Source organism: Phacochoerus africanus, chromosome 11, assembly GCF_016906955.1.
Source record: "Phacochoerus africanus isolate WHEZ1 chromosome 11, ROS_Pafr_v1, whole genome shotgun sequence".
Lineage (NCBI taxonomy): Eukaryota > Metazoa > Chordata > Mammalia > Artiodactyla > Suidae > Phacochoerus > Phacochoerus africanus.
The window spans coordinates 106,696,371-106,718,840 of record NC_062554.1 but is presented as its reverse complement, the minus strand read 5'-3'; the positions used below and the strand labels follow the sequence as shown (position 1 = coordinate 106,718,840).

At 40.4% G+C, this 22,470-nt stretch overlaps 1 protein-coding gene across 2 annotated transcripts in view; it reads right to left on the bottom strand.

The window, feature by feature from the left end:
- The window catches only part of SLC26A4 (solute carrier family 26 member 4), a 63,737-nt gene that overhangs the window by 34,057 nt on the left and 7,210 nt on the right, over positions 1–22,470 (bottom strand). For both annotated transcript variants that reach the window (XM_047753347.1, XM_047753346.1), the window contains exons 4-9: positions 15,849–15,959; positions 13,918–14,102; positions 13,183–13,347; positions 6,936–7,088; positions 6,745–6,827; positions 1,880–2,027 (exon numbers count right to left, since the gene is read on the bottom strand). In XM_047753347.1, the coding sequence (XP_047609303.1) occupies positions 1,880–2,027; positions 6,745–6,827; positions 6,936–7,088; positions 13,183–13,347; positions 13,918–14,102; positions 15,849–15,959 (845 nt within the window). The remainder of the gene's footprint in view (positions 1–1,879; positions 2,028–6,744; positions 6,828–6,935; positions 7,089–13,182; positions 13,348–13,917; positions 14,103–15,848; positions 15,960–22,470) is intronic.

Here is a 22,470-nt window from a genome sequence, read left to right as displayed (position 1 = left end):
CAGACACCTGAAACTTTTTTCAAAAGTGCGCTTTACACCACTTGGCTTTTATGGAAAACTAATAATGGTAGGACCTGCTTGTTGCCAATTGAAGGAAATCCCAAGAGGATTTTCGCTTTTACGAAAAACAGCGAAGAGCGATTGTTTTGTAGCGAACACTTATAGAAGCAGATGCCCCCCAAGCAGGGAGAGTGGCACCACCAAGCTCCTTCTCTGGGAACTACACTCAGCATCTCAGCATCCACCCACCATCGCTTTGAACTGTGTTTGTGAGCACCTGTGCTTCATTCATTTTGATTCATTTTGTGCATCTGTTTGCAAGGTATGTCCTAAGTAACTGCTTCTTCCCGTTACTGCCATTTCAGCTTAAGAAAGCTTTCAGAGGAAACCTACTTTTGGACAGCAGGGGAAACCTGTTACTGCACGATGAAACACTTGAATTTAAAGTGGTCACAACTATTTTTATTGGTGTTTGTTGCACTGTTTTGCCATATTTTAGCCACAATTAGGGGGGAAAAAAAACTCCCGGGAGTTCGTCGTGGCTCAGTGGTTAACGAATCCGAGTAGGAACCACGAGGTTGCGGGTTTGATCCCTGGCCTTGCTCAGTGGGTTAAGGATCCAGCGTTGCCATGAGCTGCGGTGTAGGTTGCAGAGGCAGCTTGGATCCTTTGTTGCTATGGCTCTGGCGTAGGCCGGCGGCTACCGCTCCAATGAGACCCCTAGCCTGGGAACCTCCATATGCCAAGGGAGCGGCCCTAGAAAAGGCAAAAAGACAAAAAAAAAATCAAAAAATAAAAGTCCCACCAGGAGATACTAGATTACATGAAGAAAGCATTTTCTGACCTAATACGCTAACCTTAAATGGATTTTTTTTTGTCTTTTTGCTATTTCTTGGGCCGCTCCCGCAGCATATGGAGGTTCCCAGGCTAGGGGTTGAATTGGAGCTGTAGCCACCGGCCTACGCCAGAGCCACAGCAACGTGGGATCCGAGCCTCGTCTGCAACCTACACCGCAGCTCAGGGCAACGCCGGATCGTTAACCCACTGAGCAAGGGCAGGGACTGAACCCGCAACCTCGTGGTTCCTAGTCAGATTCGTTAACCACTGCGCCACGACGGGAACTCCTTAAATGGATTTTATGATCTAACTGAATTAACTTTTTTAAAATTAGGATTATGTCCATTTATTTCTTAAAAAGTGATGCATACGGCACAGGGAATATAGCCAATATTTTACGGTGACTATAAATAGAAAGTAACCTTCAAAGCTGATGCATCACTATGTTTATACACCTGAAACGTATATAATACTATACATCAGCTTGACCTCAATGAAAAAAATAAAATTTTTTTAAATGTAAAAAAAAAGAGAGTAGTATCAAGCTAATATGACACATGGAGCTTGTCTGGCTATTTAATCAAATCAACTGTTTAAAAAAACTTTTCAAGGTAATCTGAAAACTGACTAGATATTTGATGTTATTAAGGAATTATTGCTAACTTGTTCAGTTGTGATAATGATATTGCGGTCATATCTGAAAACTGACTGGATATTAGCTGATATTATGGATTTACAGCCAGTTTTTTAGATAAAATGATGTATCATGATTATGCTTTTTACAGACTTATCTTTCCAAGATATATAATGAAATATAATAAAATATGGCTAAAGAGTGAAATATATTTTTTATAAGTGAAACGGCATGCCTATTTCAAAATAAGTTCAAATCAGCACACACACACAGGAAATACACCAACTCAATAAAGATAGGTGGAAGAAACCCTTCCCTTCTTTAACCGACAAAAAAAAATCATTCCCATTTTTATTTTCCTCTTACTTTCAGCCCTACAAAACCAATTCAGCCAAAGGACGACCATACCTGATTCCCGTCGATGGTGTAATCGTACTTGATGGCGTATACTTTTCCTACAGACACTGCAATGGCATAAGCCACCACGGCGATGGAAAATGATGCAGTCAGCATCTCAGAAAACAAACTGATAGATGGAATTTCAGGAGGCAAAAACCTAGTGAGTTTTAAAATGCAAAAATGCTGTGAAAATTTGACCACTATAGTCTTTTCCCACCTTCCCAAGTGCTGCATCAGCCCAGGCACAAGTCAGACACAAAAGGACCTAAGCCAAGAGGGCAAGGGGATCATGAGATGCGTAAGTGGTAGCACCTGCTTTTACCATTTTTTTTAATGGCCGCACCTTAGGCATATGGACATTCCCAGGTTAGGGACTGAATCTGAACTGCAACTTTGGCAATGCCAGATCCTTTCACCTGTTGTGCTGGGCTGGGGATGGAGCCCACACCTCTGCATTGACCCAAGCCAATGCAGTTGGATTCTTAATCCCTGCGCCATAGCGGGAACTTCTGCATTTACAATTTTTTAATGAGAAGCTGGTACTCTCTTACTGGCTGATTCCTTTGTCCTCTATTTGAGAGCCTCCAAATGCTGCCTTATCTATACCTCTGACAAGAATAAACCTGTCATTACTGGTTCTTTAATAGCATACAATCTCATGCTACGCCATCTCACACATTCATGTTTCTCGTTACACAATTTCATCTTAAAGGTTGGAATTTAAAAGACATCCTAGCCATAAAATGAGATTTACCCTGTTCAAAGAGATGTCAAGTCTGCTCAAGAGACAAAGAATATGGGGTGCTAAAAGAGCTAAGTGGAAAATCCATATCTAAGAACCATGATATTCAAAATCTTCTTGAGGCCAAAAAAGATTAAATTTATGTAATTATCAGAATGCCCAGAGTCACACTGAGACGGTTGTGGGAAGAAATAACTACTGCTTGACAAAACTGGAGCTACTCTACCAACCATATGAAGGAATAAATCTACAAGTTTAGGAGCATGTGGTTGTGAAAATGGGAGGTCCTTTATCTTGATGACTATCCATTCCATATGATGTAATTCCAGGGGTCCATGGCCAAAAAAAAACAAAAAACAAAAAACAAAAAAACAAAACTCTCTAGCCTCTCACTTATACCTGAATTTCCTTTAATAGTGTTTTGTTTGTTTGTTTTAGGGCCACACCTGCGGCATATGGAAGTTCCCAGGCTAGGGGTTGACTCAGAGCTGCATCTGTGACCTACACCACAGCTTCTGGTAATGCTGGACCCTTAACCCAGTGCCTGAGGCCAGGGATTGAACCTACATCCTCATGGATACTAGTCAAGTTCTTAACCTGCTGATCCACAACAGAAACTCCGAAAGTTTAATAGGAAACTCCAGTTTTTCCCCTATAATTAAAGGGAAGTGGTAAAGTAGAAATGAGATTCTTATAGAAAACCACAGAAGTCTAGAGCTAGCTAATATTATTCAAATTAATACCTTCAGAGTTCCCTTCATGGCTCTGTGGTTGACAAACCTGACTAGGAACCATGAGGATGAGGGTTCGATCCCTGGCCCTGCTCAGTGGGTTAAGGATCCGGTGCTGCCGTGAGCTGTGGTGTAGGTCACAGGTATAGCTTGGATCCCATGCTGCTGTGGCTGTGACGTAGGCCGGCAGCTGTAGCTCCAATTCAACCCCTAGCCAGAACTTCCGTATGCCACAGGTATGGCCCTAAAACACAAAACAAAAAACTAATACCCTATTCTAATACCCTAGCAATTGTTAATCTACCTCTCTCTTTTTGTTGATAAGGGAACTGAGGCCCAGAAAAGTGATTTGCACAAGGTCATTTAGTAGGTCAAGGTATGGATGTTAGATCTAACTGGAAAAGGCTTAGTGCCAGAATGAGGGCTCCTGGTTGGGTGAATCCTAGTGGGATACTCCGAAGCTGATCGGACATGGAGAAAGTGTTAATTTGGTCAAGAAACAGGAAAGGGAGCACAGGAGAAGGGCAGGTGGTCACGGTTTGGGGGACACTGTCATTGGGTACCGAGCAATAGCCATATGGTATGGACCCTCAAAGGGACAAAAGGAGGCCACGCTCTTCCTCCCTTATGGGGGGACTGAAGTGGGAGGGGACACAGCATGGGCTGGCACAGTCTCTCTGGTCCTCTTCCTTTCAGCCTACTTACCTTTCTCTCCTCCTTGTCCTGTTCCAGTCTCTCCACAACACCGTTTCTTTGTCCCACTGGCTAATGTTATGAGACTTTCTTCTATGCTACCCAAAGGCTGAACAAAAGGAGTGGGGTCACTGACCTGGGGGAGGAGCTTCCAGTCCTGGAGACTGGGCAGGTTAGGCAGGCTGACCAATCACACCAGAGGCTTCAATTTGAGGACACCCAAGAGCAAGAGGCCAGAGATCCATTCTCAGAAGGAAAGTGGCCAGGCAAACCCTGGATAGGGCCCGAAAGGGTCATGTGGGGAGGCAAAAATGAGTCCCCCAAGTCCACTAACGGAACCAGGACTGATGGGACAGGGCATTTGCTGTGGACCCACTCCAGGTGTTATTTCCTAGGAAGCCTGACAAAAGGGATTTATAAAATGTAGTTTTATGTCACTGTTTCTAACTAGTCAAATAATCTAATTGTTAGGGTGAAAACACCACAACTCCTACAGCCACACCTATGGCATATGCAAGTTCCCAGGCCATGGATTGAATCCCAGCTGCAGCTGTAACCTGTGCTGCAACTGTAACACCAGATCCTTTGACTCACTGCACCAGATGGGGCATCAAACTCAGACCTCCGCATCGACCGGAGCCATTGCAGTCGGACTCTTAACTCACTGCACTACAGCAGCAACTCCCCACACTACATCTTGTATCACTAAATTTATGCCAGCATTAGGATTCACTGTCAAAAGATTGGTATTCTTTGGAGTTCCCGTCGTGGCGCAGTGGTTAACGAATCCAACTAGGAACCATGAGGTTGCGGGTTCGGTCCCTGCCCTTGCTCAGTGGGTTAACGATCCGGCGTTGCCGTGAGCTGTGGTGTAGGTTGCAGACGCGGCTCGGATCCCGCGTTGCTGTGGCTCTGGCGTAGGCCGGTGGCTACAGCTCCGATTCAACCCCTAGCCTGGGAACCTCCATATGCCGCGGGAGCGGTCCAAGAAATAGCAACAACAACAACAACAACAAAAAAGACAAAAGACAAAAAAAAAGATTGATATTCTAATTCAATGTTTCTCAAGCTCACTGATCATTAGAATCATTAAAAAAATATTAATTCTCAGGCCCTTCTCTGAAAAGCCTGATTCCATAGGTTCAAGGTGGGAACCAGGAATCTGTGTTAACAAGGGTCTCGTGATTCTCACAAAAAAAGTGAGTATGAGAAACATTACAATGGATGATAATATGTAAGTTAAGCTTCATATCACCAGCTGTAATTTTTCTTTCTTTTTCTTTTTCTTTCTTTTTGTTTTTTTGAAGAGAGTAGAAGAAATCATAAGCTTAATCCAATGGCAAGGCAGTAGTTTTCTGGGGAATAAGCCCTAGGACTGAGCTGACTTGAGGGGTTTCTATTAAGAGCATGAGGAACTCTGACTGTTACAGGTCCCTCAGCTGGTTACAGGAGGGGAAACTAGTACTTATTGGTCATCTAACACCAAGTCTAGTCATAGACACTGCAAGTTAATGCTATAAATCTAATAAACATCTGAGCTTCTTTATCAAAGTCATATGATCAAATTATGTGGGGGGGGGGGGGGTGTTCCTGCTGTGGCTCAGAGGGTTAAGAACCTGACATAGCATCCATAAGGATTCGGATTCGATCCCTTGCCTCACTCAGTGGGTTAAGGATCTGGTGTTGCTATGGCTGTGGCACAGCCTGCAGACATAGCTTGGATCCAGTGTTGCTGTGGCTGTGGTATAGGCCCGAGGTGCAGCTCCAATTTGATCCCTAGACTGGGAATTTCCTTATGCCTCAGGAGCGAGCGGCTGTAAAAAGAAAACAAAAAAATTACATGGAGTTCCCACCGTGGCTCAGTGGTTAAGGGACCCGACTAGCATCCATGAGGCCTTGGGCTGGATCCCTGGCCTCGCTCAGCAGGTTAAGGATCTGGCATTGCTGTGGCTCTGGCATAGGTCGGCGGCTACAGCTCCGATTTGACCCCTAGCCTGGGAACTTCCATATGCCTCTGGAGTGGCCCTAAAAAAGACAAAAAAAAAATTATGTGTAGGGCCTTAGGTCTACTTTATGGGTGGTCGAGTTCGTGGTTAACAAGCTCAAGCTGAGATTTCAACACTTTGTCATTATCTCTACATTAGAGGAAAAGCCCCCAGGGCCACAGGCCTAGATGGTGACAGAGGTGGACAAAGGACCTTAGTTCTTGACTCTTTTAATTCATCAAACCTCCCTTAAAGATCATGCATTGTCTTAGGAACATTTGTTCACAGGAACAAATGATATGATTTTATCTAAGAGTGATTCAACTACATGGAGGAGAACTGGGGCCAGATGTCCCTTATTCCTTAAGCAGATTGTTCTCAGTACAATAAATGTTACTAACCGTGATTCTATTTATAGCATGCTGTAATTATATATGTGAGTTTAAATCAGGAGCCTGACAGTAAAAGTGCATGTCCTGCCACGTTTTGAGAACAGAAAGAAAAAGAGCACGTGGGGGCTGCTGTGAAACAAATGGCTTGATCTTTATCTACACACATACTGTTTCTCTGCTGGTTTGCACAAACAGGTATTCCTCTTAAGATCACACACAAATAAGACTGTTGAGGGAGCAGCAATGAAATGAAGTTTGTAATAAAAGGTTTCATTTAAATAGAAAGTACTGACAAAATATTAGTATTGCCTAAGAGGAATTCCAAACTCACCCTCTTGGGATGGATTTAACAATGCCAGCATTATAATTTTTTTCCAGGTTAACTGCATATGAAATGGCAGTAGCAATTATTGTCTGAAATAAAACAAAAGCGTTTTTTTTAAAGAAAAAGTCCTTTTGTTTTAACAACTCTTTTCTTATCACTAGTTCATGCTGAATTTTCTAACTACATCTTCTACTTACCACAATCACTTCTATAGGAATAGGGACTGGGATTTTGTGTTTAAATCGATCATTTAATTCCTTAACTGCCATACAGATGATAATGGTGAGTAATCCAGCAATGAAATCAGCAAGATTGGTGTTACCAATATTTTGAAAAATCTCGATCAGAGTCTGTTAAAAAAACAATTTATAAAAAAATCATATCGTCATCAAAGAGCACTTAAGAATTTCATGTAAAATTATTAAACGTGTTGGTTAATACAGAGACCATTAAATACATCCAGTCTTCGTAATATATTTACACCAAGTTATTAATGAGAGTTAACTTGAAGTGGTAAGACTATGGGTGATTTCTGCCTTATTTTTCCTTACCTGTATTTTTTACAATAAAAGTGAGATCTTTCTAGAGAAAATATATTGTTACACACTATCCTTTATTAGAAGAAAAGCTTTAAAAGTTTATAGCTTAAGTGGTTTTATAGATGCCATTACGTGACCTCATTTTGATACTGTAATTCTGAAATTAAAAACAAATAAACCAAAAAGTCCCAATTAACTAGTATTTTAGGTAAAGCTCTTGCTAAACCTGAATAATACAGTTGATAATAAAAAGTCCTAAAATACTTCATATGTAGATACATATGGACTGAGCCATTCTGTATGGCAAAGCAAAGCTATTGAGGAGTTGCTGCTGTGGCTCAGAGGGTTAAGAACCCAACCAGTATCCATGAGGATGCAGGTTTGATCCCTGGCTTCATTCAGTGTGTTAAAGATCTGGTGTTGCCACAAACTGTGGCATAGATCAAGGATGTGGCTGGGATCTGGTACTGCCGTGGCTGTTGCCTAGGCTGGCAGCTACAGCTCTGATTTGACCTGGGAACTTCCACATGGCACAGGTGCAGCCCTAAAAAGAAAAAAAAATTAAGGAAAAGCTATTTAATTGATATACAAATATAGATCAAGTACAAATTTTTGGAAATTAATTTGGTACTTAGTTCAAACTTGAAGTAAAATGACTTAAAAACAACTAACTCTTTCCAAGTGGCCAGACAAGCCAGCTCAAGAAAAACTAGTTTTGTTTTGTAAATAGGAGGTTTCTGGGAATCAAGGGAGATTAGTAAGAAAGAATCCCAGGGGAGAACACTAATATCTTTGTTACAGAACTTCAGTCCTGTGGAAGGCATCCTTGAGAAGGTATTGTTCAATTCTTTGGGACAAGTAATCTCCCAATGAAGTTTACTTTTCATTGAATGAGTCCTTTTATAGATGCATTTTATATGAAGATAAAATATTACTTAAAATAATTATAACAACAACCTGGTCCAATTATGTACAATGATCACTAAATAACTGAGGAGTCATCTTGCTCACAACCTCAGCCCTTTGGAAAACATTCAGGAGCAAGGGAATGAGAGGAGAAGCTATTGGGTAAGCAAAATACATTCCACCAAATGCTAGAACAACCAGACTTCAGGCATCTGACTTGTAGGAAACCTCGTGGTCTTCACTGAGTATTTTTCCTCTCGCTCTAAACCTAATACTTGCACGTCTACTTTGCCTTCCAGAGTCAGGAAAATTGCTAGAGGCCAATACATTGATAGTAACAGATGAAGCAAGTGGTTGCAGAAAGAGGTGAACAAGAAAAAAATATCAAGCACAAGCAGACACCCTAACTCAAGAACTTAGGGCATCGACCATAACAATAAACACACCTCACACTTCAGAGTCTTGAAGGTATGGTTGTCTGGCCTTTTACATAATCAATTTTCTAATAATGACCCCCCCCATTAATTCATGAGCTAGATATATTTCAGTTGTCTATATAATAAAGGTTTACTTTCAACGTAAGATGGAAAATTTCAAAAATAAAAATAATCAGAAAAGCTATCCCAATCTTAAAAACTTTCACCTTATAGGAGTTCCTGTCATGGCTCAGTAGGTTAAGAACCTGACCAATATCCATGAGGATGTGGGTTCGATCCCTGGCCTCAATCAGTGGGTTAAGGATCTGGCATTGCTGCAAGCTGTGGCATAGGTCAAAGATGCGGCTCAGATCTGGCACTGCTGTGACTGTGGCTGTGTAGCAGCTGCAGGTCTGATTCAAATCCTAGCCTGGGAACTTCCACATGCAAAAACTTTCACCTTATGAAAATGATCACTACAGGAGTCCCATTTAATCTATGAGAGTCTCTTAGGCCTTTGAATAAAAAGCTCCTGTGATGTATTCAAAATGTGATATGAGTTGCAAAACCCAAAATGTTTATGACACAATTGCATCAAACAGGGCTTAGGAATGTATTAGTTGCCTATATTGAGTAATCACATACATTTAGGGAGTTCCCGTCATGGCACAGTGGTTAATGAATCTGACTGGGAACATGAGGTTTCGGGTTTGGTCCCTGGCCTTGCTCAGTGGATTAAGGACCCAGCATTGCCTTGAGCTGTGGTGTAGGTTGCAGACTCAGCTCAGATCCCGCTCTGGTGTAGGCCAGTGGCTAAAGCTCCAATTCGACTCTAGCCTGGGAACCTCCTTGTGCCAGGGGAGCGGCCCTAGAAAAGGCACAAAGACCAAAAAAAAAAAAAAAAAAAAATCAGATACGCTTAGGAAAAATTCTACAATAGAAAGTTTGATCATTGTGCAAATTAATCTCATAAAGTGAAGTAGTCACATTATATTCATAGAAATGAGACTTTAAGAAAGCACTGAAAAGTAATTCTCATTTAGCTTACTATTTAAATACTTACTAAAATATGTTTAAAATAGGAATACTCTTATGATTCCATATTTCAGCCTCATATTCTGACCAGTTCAAACCAAGATAATGAAACTTTTCAGAAATAGGCAGTATTTTACTATATTTCCTACCATGCTTGGAGAATTTTAGAACCATTTCATTTAAAGAACTTCTTCCTTCTGGGTGCATGAAGCCACAAGTTAAGAATTATACTTGATATTACATATGAGGAAATTCATTGGTTAACTTTTGGTGCCAAATTTATTTTAATGCATCTTATCTCTATGAATATAACAAATCCTTCATAATCAGCCCTTACTCTCCGGCATTTCCTCCTACTGGAACTTCAGTGCCTATATATAAATCAACCCTTAAAGTGTTACTTTCCCAATTATAATGGCTTAATTTTTACATACTGAAATAGAGTCAAAGTAATGAATGTGCTGGAGCTTGGTGGTGGCATTCAAAACTCTCTCCATCTGGGCAATACTTTTCAACACGGCCACCCTCCTCATTAGGAGAAGAAATGGAGAGAGAGAAGGTCAATTTAGCAAGCAAAGCCTTCCCTTGTCTGTCAGGACAAACCAAAGTGAATAGCTGGAAAAGACAACCACTCTGAAATTGGACTGTGTGATTTACTTACATAATTGAGTTGTTACATGGTAGCTTGAAGAGTATTACTAATTCCGAATTCTGCCAACACCACCCTGTCATTGTCCCTTTTGCATCCTATAACCCTGCACCTCTGGCATTTGTAAACTAAAGTTTCTCTATTTCCTCCTCCAGTCATTTGCATTATTTTATCTCTCTCTCTCTTTTTTTTTTTTTTTTTTTGAGTGAGAAGCAGACAAGCCATCCAAAGTACAAGCTTATAACAAAAGGGATGTTAACTACATTCCAGGGAGAGCATCTTACAACAATCTTACAGTCCTTCCTGGGGGAAGCCACTACTGCCCTGCATTTGTTGAAGGATTCTTTCACGAATAATTGCAACTGGTAATATCATAAGCAGAATTCTCTGTTCAGGTACTGAGTGGCTCATTCAACCCTTATGCAATTATTTCCAGATCTGCTGATTCTTTTTTTTTTTTTTTTCCCTCAGAAGAGCAAGCTTATATTCACCCTCACACAAGGATGATTGAAATATCTTTATCCAACTTGGCTGACCTGGGAGGAATTACTTGCAGAATTCTGTGACACATTCTAACCTGAGGCTTCAAGTGTAATGTTCAACAGGACCCAAGTCACGTACTGATCGTATCGGATGTAAAAACTATTTTTGACTTTGTTCTGATATTTCCTGGTTACTTTGGACCTGTTGAAAATGGGGTTATTTGCATCAAGCTTCATTTTAAACATAGGCTTAGGAGACCAGAAGAACTATTCCAGTCCCCTGTCTGCAGAAGTCCATCAATAGCCAGGGATCCAGGTTAACCATTGGCTTGGCCCCCTGTGACCTTTAGGGATGCAGGCCTAGCAATGTTCACACAAGGAGGTTGGTACACTCACTCAGGGGCGTCTTGGTGGATTCAGGAGACAGTGGGTTTGTACAGGGAGTAAACAGTACCTGGCACATGGTAGGTTGTCAGCAAGTTCTTATTGAAATGACTAATGGATGACAATAAAAGAATAAGTGAATGAAGAGTTGATGAAGAAAGTACAAAGGCAAGCCCCCCCCCCAAAAAAAACAAACAGAAAAACCACAGTGCATAGGGACTGCCAAAGTGAGAGAGTGTCAGAAAAAAGGCAGTCAGAAGGCCCCAAAGCAAACTAAGGACTTGGTAGGAAAAAAATCAAATCCACAATGACCAAAAAAAAAAAAAAGAAAAAGGATGAATGAAAAAACACCCTGTGGTAATATCTGCTAACAGGCTGGGTCCTTGGGAAGTGAACAGTAAGCTCCATGAGGTCTGATTATCATGATAATGAAAATAATAATAATAAACTCGGTTCTCACTATGAGCCTAGTATTGTGCTAAGTGCTTTACACAAAATTTTCATTTTTAATCCTCACAGTCCTCACAGGCAGCTACTATTATTACTCCCATTTTACAACTGGAAACACTGAGGCTTAGAGAAGTTAAATAGGACATGCCTAGAATCACATGGGTTGTAGGTGGTGGAACCAAAACTCCAACTCAAGTTTACTGAAGTTCAAAGTCCAAGATCTTTTTTAGGGGTTTTTTTGGTTTGTTTGTTTTTATTTTTGTTTTTGGCCAAGGCTTGATATGGGATCTCAGTTCCCAGACCAGGGATTGAACCCAGGCCGCAGCAGTGAAAGTGCCAAACCCTAACCACCAGACCACCAGGGAATGCCGCAAAAACTATGATCTCAATCACCATGTTATATTGCTTCCTCTGCCTAGTCCCACAGCTTAGCACAGTATCCAGCCTGTAATAGGCACTTGGTAATATTGTTGAATGGATAGAGTAATACTTGGATTCTGGCATTGCTGTGAACTTGAGCAAAGTCCTGACCACTTCACTAACTTTCAGACATGTATGCTTGACCTGAAATCAAACACATGGGTCATTAAAGAACTCAAACTCCATTCTCAATGCTGGCACATTATATTTGCACGGTGTCATTCTCCGCAAAGTAGGGTGACATCATGTTACTATTATCACTGCTTTCCAAGCATTGATAACATGCTTTATATAGCACATACATTTAGAGTCAAGAACTTTTTCAAATCTAATTAGTGTGATCTACATCCTTCTTTTGCATCTCTTTTGCATGTTGAATCATCTCTGAATCTAATGTTCCTTTTCATCTATAATTGCTGAGACATTTACATTATGCATTTTATGGACTGTCACAGTTAAAAAGGGCTATAGAGCTCTATCTCCAATTATTTCATTTTATAAATAAAAAAGAAGTCCTAAGATATGAAATAATAGTTTTAAAATATCACTTTTCTCTTTTTGGCTACCCTGTGGAATATGGAGTTCCGAGTCTAGGGATCAGATCCAAGCCTCAGCTATGTCAACTGTGTGGGGCCAGGGAATGAACCTGATTGAACCACAGAGGTGCCACCAATCCCATCATGCCACAGCAGGAACGCCAATCCTTAAAAAACTTAATGGGTAGATATGAATATCAACTCCATTTTGCAGAGAAGGAAACTGAGGCATAGCGTTTTGCTCAGGTAATAGAGCAAATAATAAGCAATGAAGTCAGGATATGAATCCCAGTCATCCAAACTGAGCTTTCAGCCACTACCCTACATGCTGTGCCTGAGGTCCCTTAGCTTATCATAGGCAACGTTGAGAATGGAACTCCGATCTGTTGCCTCCCAGACCAGTCTTCACTATATATTTTTAAGAGCAGTGACACTTCTGAAACCACGTAGATCAACTGAGAACAATGATTTGCAAAATGTGTTTTCATCCATGTTACTCCTGACTCTACTGCTGCTTTCCGAGGAGAATATTTTCCATGGCTCCCCACGTATGGTATAGATATAGGCTCTCCGGTTGCAGGTTAAAAATGGAACATGAGCCGTCCCGGAATAAGAAGCAACACTTACGTAGATAATGGAGAGAATTCCATTGTAGTTTTTGGTTGAAACGTTGAGGACAATCTTCAGCTGTGAGACCAACACTTGGAAGGCAGCAGCTGTTGTGAAACCACCAACCAAAGGATCTGCCAAATACCTCACTATGAATCCAATCTGCAAACCTCCAAATATCAACTGGAACAAGAAAAAGGAAGGAATAATGTTTGCCTGGGAGATGGACCCACCCTTTCGAACTACTAATGAACTAAACTTCACATCAGTGAAAACTCTGGTAGCCTGCCCATGACACAAAAATACTTAATGCCCTCTCTCCTCCACCACTCTAAAATTTGAAAACCATGTGACCTTGAAGTATCTCTAGATATGTAATAAGAAAAGCAAAAATAATGTAACTTCTGTCTGTGACTTTCAAGTCCCATGGCTCTGCTCACCCTTTTTCTCTTAATGGCTTCCGGCACACTTCCCTTCTCTCACCCTTATTTGAATCATACATGGTCTGCCTTTTTTTTTTTTTTCTATCTCTGATGTTGATGATTAAATGAGCCCTAATAAGTGGGGTCTGGCTGATTATTTTAGCATATGACCTAAAACAATATAATTTTATATAATTTAAAAAATAACTTTGGGGGTCCTGTAAGTTGATTTGTTCTGCTTTTAAATGAACCTTTTAAGTCCACATGCTTTACAGCTAGTTCTTTCAAATAAAAATCATGCCAATCTATATGCTGTTCATAAGCCCATTACCTGTATGATTCCAACCAAAAGAGTAAGGGTGCTTGCAATCAATACTCTTGCTGCGTCTCTAGCTGCAAAGTCTATCACAGTGGTATTCAGGGCAGTTCCATTACTGCTGGATATGATAAAGTGTTCATCCGGGGCCATGCTCAGAACAACAGATCCCACCATTAAACTGACCACTGGAAAAGGTCCTGGGGGAAAAGTCTCTTATCAATTCATTATTCATCACAAATATTTAGCCTTGACATGTACACAAAGGATTAGAAATGCATGGGAAATAATTAGCTGTGATTGGGAAAATACTGTTGGCTCACAAAAGAAGCTAAAAAGCAGATGTTACAAGTCATCCCTGACCCAGAAATAAGAGAGACACATAGGTAGGTAATTACAATGCTTTGTAAGTGTACAAGAAGGGTGTCTGACCTATCTGTGTGTGATCTTCATGTGTATGCGTGGGTACAGGGGGATGGAGGGGGGAGTTGTCAGTCTTCCTGGAAGGAATGGCATACTAGCTGAGCCCTTCCTTGTTCCATCTTATTTTTATTCCATGTAAGTTCATTATCTAGAGCATCCCATGTCCTGATCTCTGTGGAATCTTGATCAATATCACATGGTCAAAATTAAGATAAAAAAGTAACAAAGGCAATGGAGAGTTTCTCTTTGTCCCTTTCCAAGACGAACTGCTTTTTCATATCAAAGCCCAGCCTGTTGATTCCATGTTTAAAAAGTACTTTTCTTCCAGCAACAGCTCCTTTCATTATGGACATTTTTATCCATGATGATGATGATTCTATCTTTTGATCATGGAAGGCTTTGACCACTGAGAGGACTCAGTGCAAAAATCTAGTAATCTGGGGTGTCTGAATATATAGCATACCAAAGAGGAAAAAAAAAAAATACGCTTCTCTGTTCCTCACCTCATCATGCATTTGATACTGCTCTACTCTCCCAGGTGAGGAAGTTCTTTTAACCAATAACCTCTTTCTGCTCTCCTTTTACAGACAAGGCAATATGCCAGACACTGGGGGAAATATAACTAAGGGCAAGGATATGGGCTGGAGATACCGTAGTAGATGGCTTGTATTTGTTTCAAGAGGATGGCCCAGGTAGATCTGTCTAGCCAGCAGATGGATGTAGGTAAAAATTATCTCATGTATAAATGTCGAAGTTGCAAAATAGCATTATGACATTCATTTACTAGAACATTCTAGCCAAAGAAAATTCAAATTTTAGGAACATCAGGAAATAAACCTATTTTGAGCCATACCAAGGAAGAAAGCCAAGCTTAGTTTCTAAATTGTTTTGGCACCATTTTTCCAGTCTTCCAAAATTAGTGACTTAAAATAAGTATTGCTCTTTAATGAAATAATGCATATGTATTGGATAAACATAATTTCATAAAAGCAAAGTTAATCTAGTAAAACAGTAGGTTCAAAGACTTCTCCAAGATTATTTCCCTTGTCATTTTTCACCCTAGAAGAGTACACTTTCTAAATATGTAGTCCAATGTATTACATATTCGAAAATCAAAACATGCTAAGATTTGAAGGTAGGCTATAATTTATAAACAATCTTTCAATTTTCTCCTCTTCATTAAAAAAGAGTTAACTGTAAAGCTAACTAACAGCAATAATATTTTGAAAGCTAAGAACCATGGCAGGAGTTTCCTGATAACTCGTCAGGTTAAGGATCTGGCATTGTCACTCCTATGGCACCGGTTCAATCCCTGGCCCGGAACATCCACATGCTGTGGATATGGCCAAAAAAAAAAAAAGAACCATTGAAGAACCATTGCATCATTGAATAGGAAAAGCAAGTAAAGCATTGATACCCTAACTCCCTTGAAAACATTAACAAAGATATGGAAGCGGAATACAAATAATCCAGTCCAAACACATTAACCATGAACAAATACAATTGTATATGCATATAATTACCAACTGAGATGTGTCTTGATGTTCCAAAGATAAAGTAGGTCAGGATCGGAAAAAAAGCGGAGTAGAGACCATATCCAACAGGAACAGCAGCTAGCAGAGCATATGCCATGCCTGAAAGCACATCCCAAACCATTAAATTCACAAACAGAAGTGATGATATATGATGTCTGTACAAAGAAAAGCCTTTTCATAGATCTTTTCGATTTGCAACCCTTCCTTAGTGATCTTGTTTTGCGGAAGATCGGAAGATCTGTGGCTATGCTAGGACGTGAGGACGCAGAACATGATTCAAATCAGCTGGGATAATGACTGCATCTTCACGCATCACCTGCTCAAAGGAGTTGACTCAGCTGATCAGTAATTCAATCATCCACTCATCAAGTGAATGGGGAAAAAAAGTTGTTGATTAAAAACTTGATCAATTCAGTTCAAAGGCTCAGACCTGTTTTGTCTGAATTTAGCATTTCGTGGTGTTCTGAGGAACTCAGATATTGGTGCACTGCCCTTTCTCCTTTCTCATTGGGGAACAGAAGGTGGATCCAACAAAGAAAAAAAATGAGACAAGTGTACATAGCAGTTGGCAAGACTCCAATGAGCTCTCCACTAAGAGATGAACACCTTTGCTGGGCAATCCCAAGTGGTTTCTGGGTCCATGAATATCACATTGCATAGAGAAATCTCAACATTTCCATCTACACAGGGGTTGGAAAACAATAATGCTTTGGGGGTTTTTTGATTAAATACCTCTTAGGTAGTCAGCACACCTTACTTCATATTGCCTTCCCACATTTCACTCACTCACAGTGAGAGAAAATCAAGCCAAAGTGACAACAACGTAAATATCCTGCCACACAGGTGCCCCAAATTATTTATTGAATGAATGTCTCAAAACAGAGAAGTGTGGAGTGTCCGTCGTGGCGCAGCAGAAATGAATCCGACTAGGAACCATGAGGTTGTGAGTTCGATCCCTGGCCTCTTTTAGTGGGTTAAGGATCTGGCACTGCTGCAGCTGTGGCATAGGCCAGCAGCTGTAGCTCTGATTAGACCCCGAGCCTGGGAACCTCCATATGCAATGGAGGTGTCTCTTAAAAAAAAAAAAAAAAAAAAAAAAAAAAAAAAAAAAAAAAAAAAAAAAAAAACAGAGAAGTGGTTAACTAAAGTATACTTCATACACTGTAATTCTAGGAAATGGAATTGGAATTGATATGCTGTATACAAATAGTATACTACTAATAGTTTACATATCTCTGGTACAGTACATATAAGAAATAAATGAGAGAGGGTTCCCTGGTGATCTAGTGGTTAGGATTCAGTTCTTTCACCACTAAAGCCTGGGTTCAAACCCTGGTCTGGGAACTGAGATCCCACATTCAAGCTATTGCACACATGGGCCGAAAAAAAGAAGGAGAAAGAAAAAAAAAAGAAAAGAAAGAAATGAGAAAAAGCAGGATTCAAAATTGTGATCAATATGTACACTCCCACTTTTGTTAAACATATTTGCTGTATGCATTAAAAAATAGGGAAAGAAGGTGTGCCATATGCTGCTGGGAGGTCAAAAAAAAAAAAAAGAAAAAAATAGGAAAAGAGAAGTTCCCTTGTGGCACCATGGGTTAAGAATCCAGCCTTGTCACTGAAGGGGCTTGGGTCACTGCTGTGGCTCAGGTTCAAACCCTGGCTGGAGAACTTCCACATGCCATGGGCATGGCCAAAAAAATAAATAAAATAAAAATAAGAAAAGACTGTCAATATAATTCAGGTATAAATAGACTACAATATAATAAACATCCATGTATCCACCATCTATCTAGCTCAAGAAATAAATTATTGTCAGTACAGTTGAAACTCTCTTTATACTCTTTCTCAATCCCTTCCTCTTTAGTCCCTCAACTCTCAGGAGGCAGCCACTATCCTGAATTTAGTCCTTCTCAGACATTTCTTTATTCTTTTACAGAGATATGCATTTATGTGTCTAGTAGAATGTCTACTAAAATATGGCTTTAGTGTGACTATATAGTAGGATAAAAGGAGATTTCCACTGTGTTGGAGAGTTATTTTCTCATGTTTCTTATAAGTATTTTCTATGCTAAACCAAATTTTAGCCAACCGAATCCAATAACATACAAAAAATATCATACACCATGACCAAGTGGGATTCATCCCAGGTTCACAAGGATATTTCAACATATGCAAATCAATCAACGTCATACACCATATTAACAAAACAAAAGTAAAAAACCAAAGTGGAAAGAACCAATAGATGAAGAAAAAGTATTTGACAAAGTCCAACATCCAATCATGATAAAAACTCTTACCAAAGTGGGTATAGAGGGAACATACTTAACATAATAAAAGCCATTTACAACAAACCCACAACCAATATAATACTCAATGGAGAAAAGCTGAAAGAAAGCCTTCCCACTAACATCTGGAACAAGACAAGGATGCCCACTCTCACCACTTTTATTCAACATAGTATTAGAAGTTCTAGGCACAGCAATCAGACAAACAAAAGAAATAAAAAGTACCCAAATTGGAAGATAAAAGGTAAAATTGTCACTCTATGCAGATGACATGATACTATATGTAGAAAAACCTAAGGACTCCACACAAAACCTATTCGAAGTGATCGATAAATTCAGCAAAGTAGCAGGATACAAGATTAATATCTGGAACTTGGTTGCATTTCTGTATACTAACAATGAAATATTAGAAAAGGAATATAAAAAGACAATACCTTTTTAAATCACACCACAAAAAAATTAAATACCCAGGAATAACCTGACCAAAGAAGTGAAAGACATATGCTGAGAACTATAAAACATTAATCAAGGAAATTAAAGAGGATTCAAAGAAACGGAAAGATATGCCATGCTCCTGGACTGGAAGAATTAATATTCTTAAAATGACCATGCTACCCAAAGCAATCTATAGATTCAATGCAATCCCTATCAAGTTACGCATGACATTTTTCACAGAACTAGAACAAATGATCCACAAATTTATATGGACCCATAAAAGACCCAGAATTTCCAAAGCAATCCTGAGGGGGAAAAAAAAAAAAGCAGGAGGCATAACTCCTCCAGACTTAAGACAACATTACAAAGCTACAGTAATCAAGGCAGTATTATACTGGTACAAAAATGGTCATACAGACCAATGGAACAGAATAGAAAACCCAGAAATAAACCCAGAAACCTATAGTCAATTAATCTCCAACAAAGGATGCTAGAATATAAAAAGGGAAAAAGACAGTCTCTTCAGCAAGTAGTTCTGGGAAAACTGGTCAGGTGCATGCAAATCAGTGAAACTAGAACACACCCTTACACCATGCACAGAAATAAACTCAAAATGGCTTAAAGACTTAAACATAAGACAGACAAGACACCATCAAACTCCTAGAAGAGAACATAGGTGAAACATTCTCTGACATAAACTGTACAAATGTTTTCTTAGGTCAGTCTCCCAAGGCAATAGAAATAAAAGCAAAAATAAACCAGTGGGACCTAATCAAACTTAGAAGCTTTTGCACAGCAAAGGAAACCATAAAAAAAAAAAAATCCACAGAATGGGAGAAAGTATTTGCAAACAATGCAACCATTGCAACCAACAAGGGCTTAATCTCCAAAATACACAAACAATTCTTACACCTCAACAGCAGAAAACAATCCAATTGAAAAATGGACAGAAGACCTGAATAGACATTTCTCCAAAGAAGGCATATGGATGGCCAACAGGCACATGAAAAAATGCTCAACATCACTAATTATTAGAGAAATGCAAATCAAAAATATGAGGTACCACCTCACATGGATCAGAATGGCTATCATTAATAAGTCTACAAATAACAAATGCAAGAAAGGGTGTGGAGAAAAGGGAACCCTCCTACACTGCTGGTGGGAATGTAAATTGATACAACCACTATGGAAAACAGTATGGAGGTTCCTCAGAAAACTAAATATAGAAATATCATATGATTCAGCAATCCTACTCTTGGGCATATATCCAGACAGAACTTTCAGCATTGCAGCATGATTAGTCAAGAGTTGAAACATGGAAACAACCTGAATGTCCATTGGCAGATGAATGGATTAAGAAGATGTGGTACATATACACAATGGGATACTTACTCAGCCATAAAAAAGAACAGAATAATACCATTTGCAGCAACATGGATACAACTAGAGACTCTCATACTAAGTGAAGTAAGTCAGAAAGGGAAAGACAAATACCATATGATATCATCTATATCTAGAAGCTAATATAAGGCACAAATGAACTTATCTACAGAAAAAAAAACTCATTTACATGGAGAACAGACTTGTGGTTGCCAAGGGGGAGGGGGAGGGGTGGGATGGACTGGGAGTTTGGGGTTGGTAGATGCAAACTCTTGCATGTGGAGTAAATAGGCAATGAGATCCTGCTGTGTATTACAGGGAACTGCATCCTGTCATTTGTGATGCAACATGATGGAGGATAAGGTGAGAAAAAAAAAGTATGTATATGTGTAACTAGGTCACATTGCTGTATAGCAGAAATTGACAGAACATTTTAAATGGACTATAATACATTTTTTTTTAAAAAAAGAAGTATTTTCCAGTTTCCCACAATAAGCGTGCATGTATTCATTCAACAACTGAACTGTCAATTACATACCCTCCATAGGCTGGGCACTGTTCTAGGTTTGGGGGAATGCAGGAGTGTACAAAACAAAGTCTCTGCCCTTAGAGAGTCTGCATTCTAGAAATATCTGTATCACTGATGCAATTGTTTTTATATATAAAGGACTACAGGGACTTGCAACATTCAGCTGTCCCAAGAACATAGAATAGAAAGGTGAGGCCACAAAGGGAAGACAAGAAAAAAAGAAGCAGGGAATGAAAACAACCTATCTCCTATGTACTTTTTTTTCAAGTCCTTCTCAAACTTCCACTTCCCTAGACGGGGCTCTGCAGCTCTTATACACCTAGAAAATGGGGACTTTTTCAGTTTTCATAGAGTATTCCTATTTAGGGACAGTGCTACTCAAATATATTATAATAGTATTATAAAGCAATTTGGTGTCATAATTTTGTAATTATAACAACGTGGAAAGAAATCTAAGCCATTGATCCAAAAATGGAACCTCTGTTGCGGCCCTTCATGTGTAGGATGGTGGCATACTTTGATAACAGCGGTGCTAGCAAATATTTGGAAGCGTCTAGAAGGCAAAGGTAAAAAGTAGAGAAGAGGTCCCTCATAGCTGTGAATAAAAATAGCACTAAAAGGATTGCATTGGTTTCTTGCTGCCTGGAAGGAATTTTTTGTTAATGATTAAAGTAAAAAAGATCCCACTGGAGTTCCCAATGGGAACAGAGTGACAGCAGCCCAAGTCACTGTGGGTTGTGGATTCCAGCCCCGGACCAGCACAGTGGGTTAAAGGAGCCGCTGTAGCCTCAGCTGCAGCTCGGATTCAATCCCTGGCCTGGGAACTTGCACATGGCACCGGTAGAGGTTGGGGAGGGGTGGATCCCATTGTCCTTAATGCTTTGGGCTTCTCAGTAACACTCCTCACTCCTCAGCTCCCAGCCAGTGGTTGATCCTCCCAAGCCATGTCTAGAATCTGCAGCACCATCTCTGAAATCTCAGTGTTGAGCAGCCCTCTTTCCGACCAGAGTCCGATAGCCTTTCAGCTCACTCACTCCAGAACCCTCACTGCGATGTTTCCCTGCCCTAACGAGGCTTCTAATCTGTGAACTGATGCACTTTCCCCCCATCCTCCTGTCTTCACTTGCCTCCTCGTCCATAGAGTTTTCCAAAATACTCTGAACTTACTTGCTTCTCTCTCTCTCCTTCCCCCCCCCCCCTTTTTATTCCCCTTTTTTTCTTTTCAGGGGCTGCACATGCGGCATATGGAAGTTCCTGGGCTAGGGGTTGAATCAGAGCTGCAGATGCCAGCCTACACCACAGCCACAGCAATGCCAGATCCTTAACCCACTGAGTGAGGCCAGGAATCAAACCTGCATCCTCATGGTTACTAACTGGGTTCATTACAAGTGAGTCACATCAGGGAACTCCTTCCTTTCCTTTTCTTGTCTGGTATATGGAGTTCCCAGGCCAGGGATCAGATCTGAGGCACAGCTGTGACCGATGCCATGCTGGATCCTTAACCCACCATGCTGGGCCAGGGATCGAACCTGCATCCCAGGGCTCCTCTGCTGATCCCATTGCACCACAATGGAAACTCCAAGCAATTCAATTCTCTTGCCTCAGGAAGTGTGCTTATCCTCTCTCTGAGATGGCTACTCAGACTTCCCCTGCTTCCCTCAAACTCCCCATCCCCCTCGTCTACATGAATGCAATTAGGAGATGAACCTTAGATGTCATCCAAAACATGGAATCCATGAGACGCCCTAAACTGGCTTTTACAAAATTTCAGATCTCTCTGCCTCTGCACAGTTCTGTCCTCACCCACTTTGAAAAATGGAGGAAATATCCCTCCTGGCTTTAAGGAGCAGCCCTCCTCCCCCCCTTTTTTTTTTTTTTGGCTTTTTTAGGGCTGCTCCCATGGCATATGGAAGTTCCCAGGCTAGGGGTCAAAATGGAGCTACAGCTGCAGCGTACGGCACAGCCACAGCAACACAGG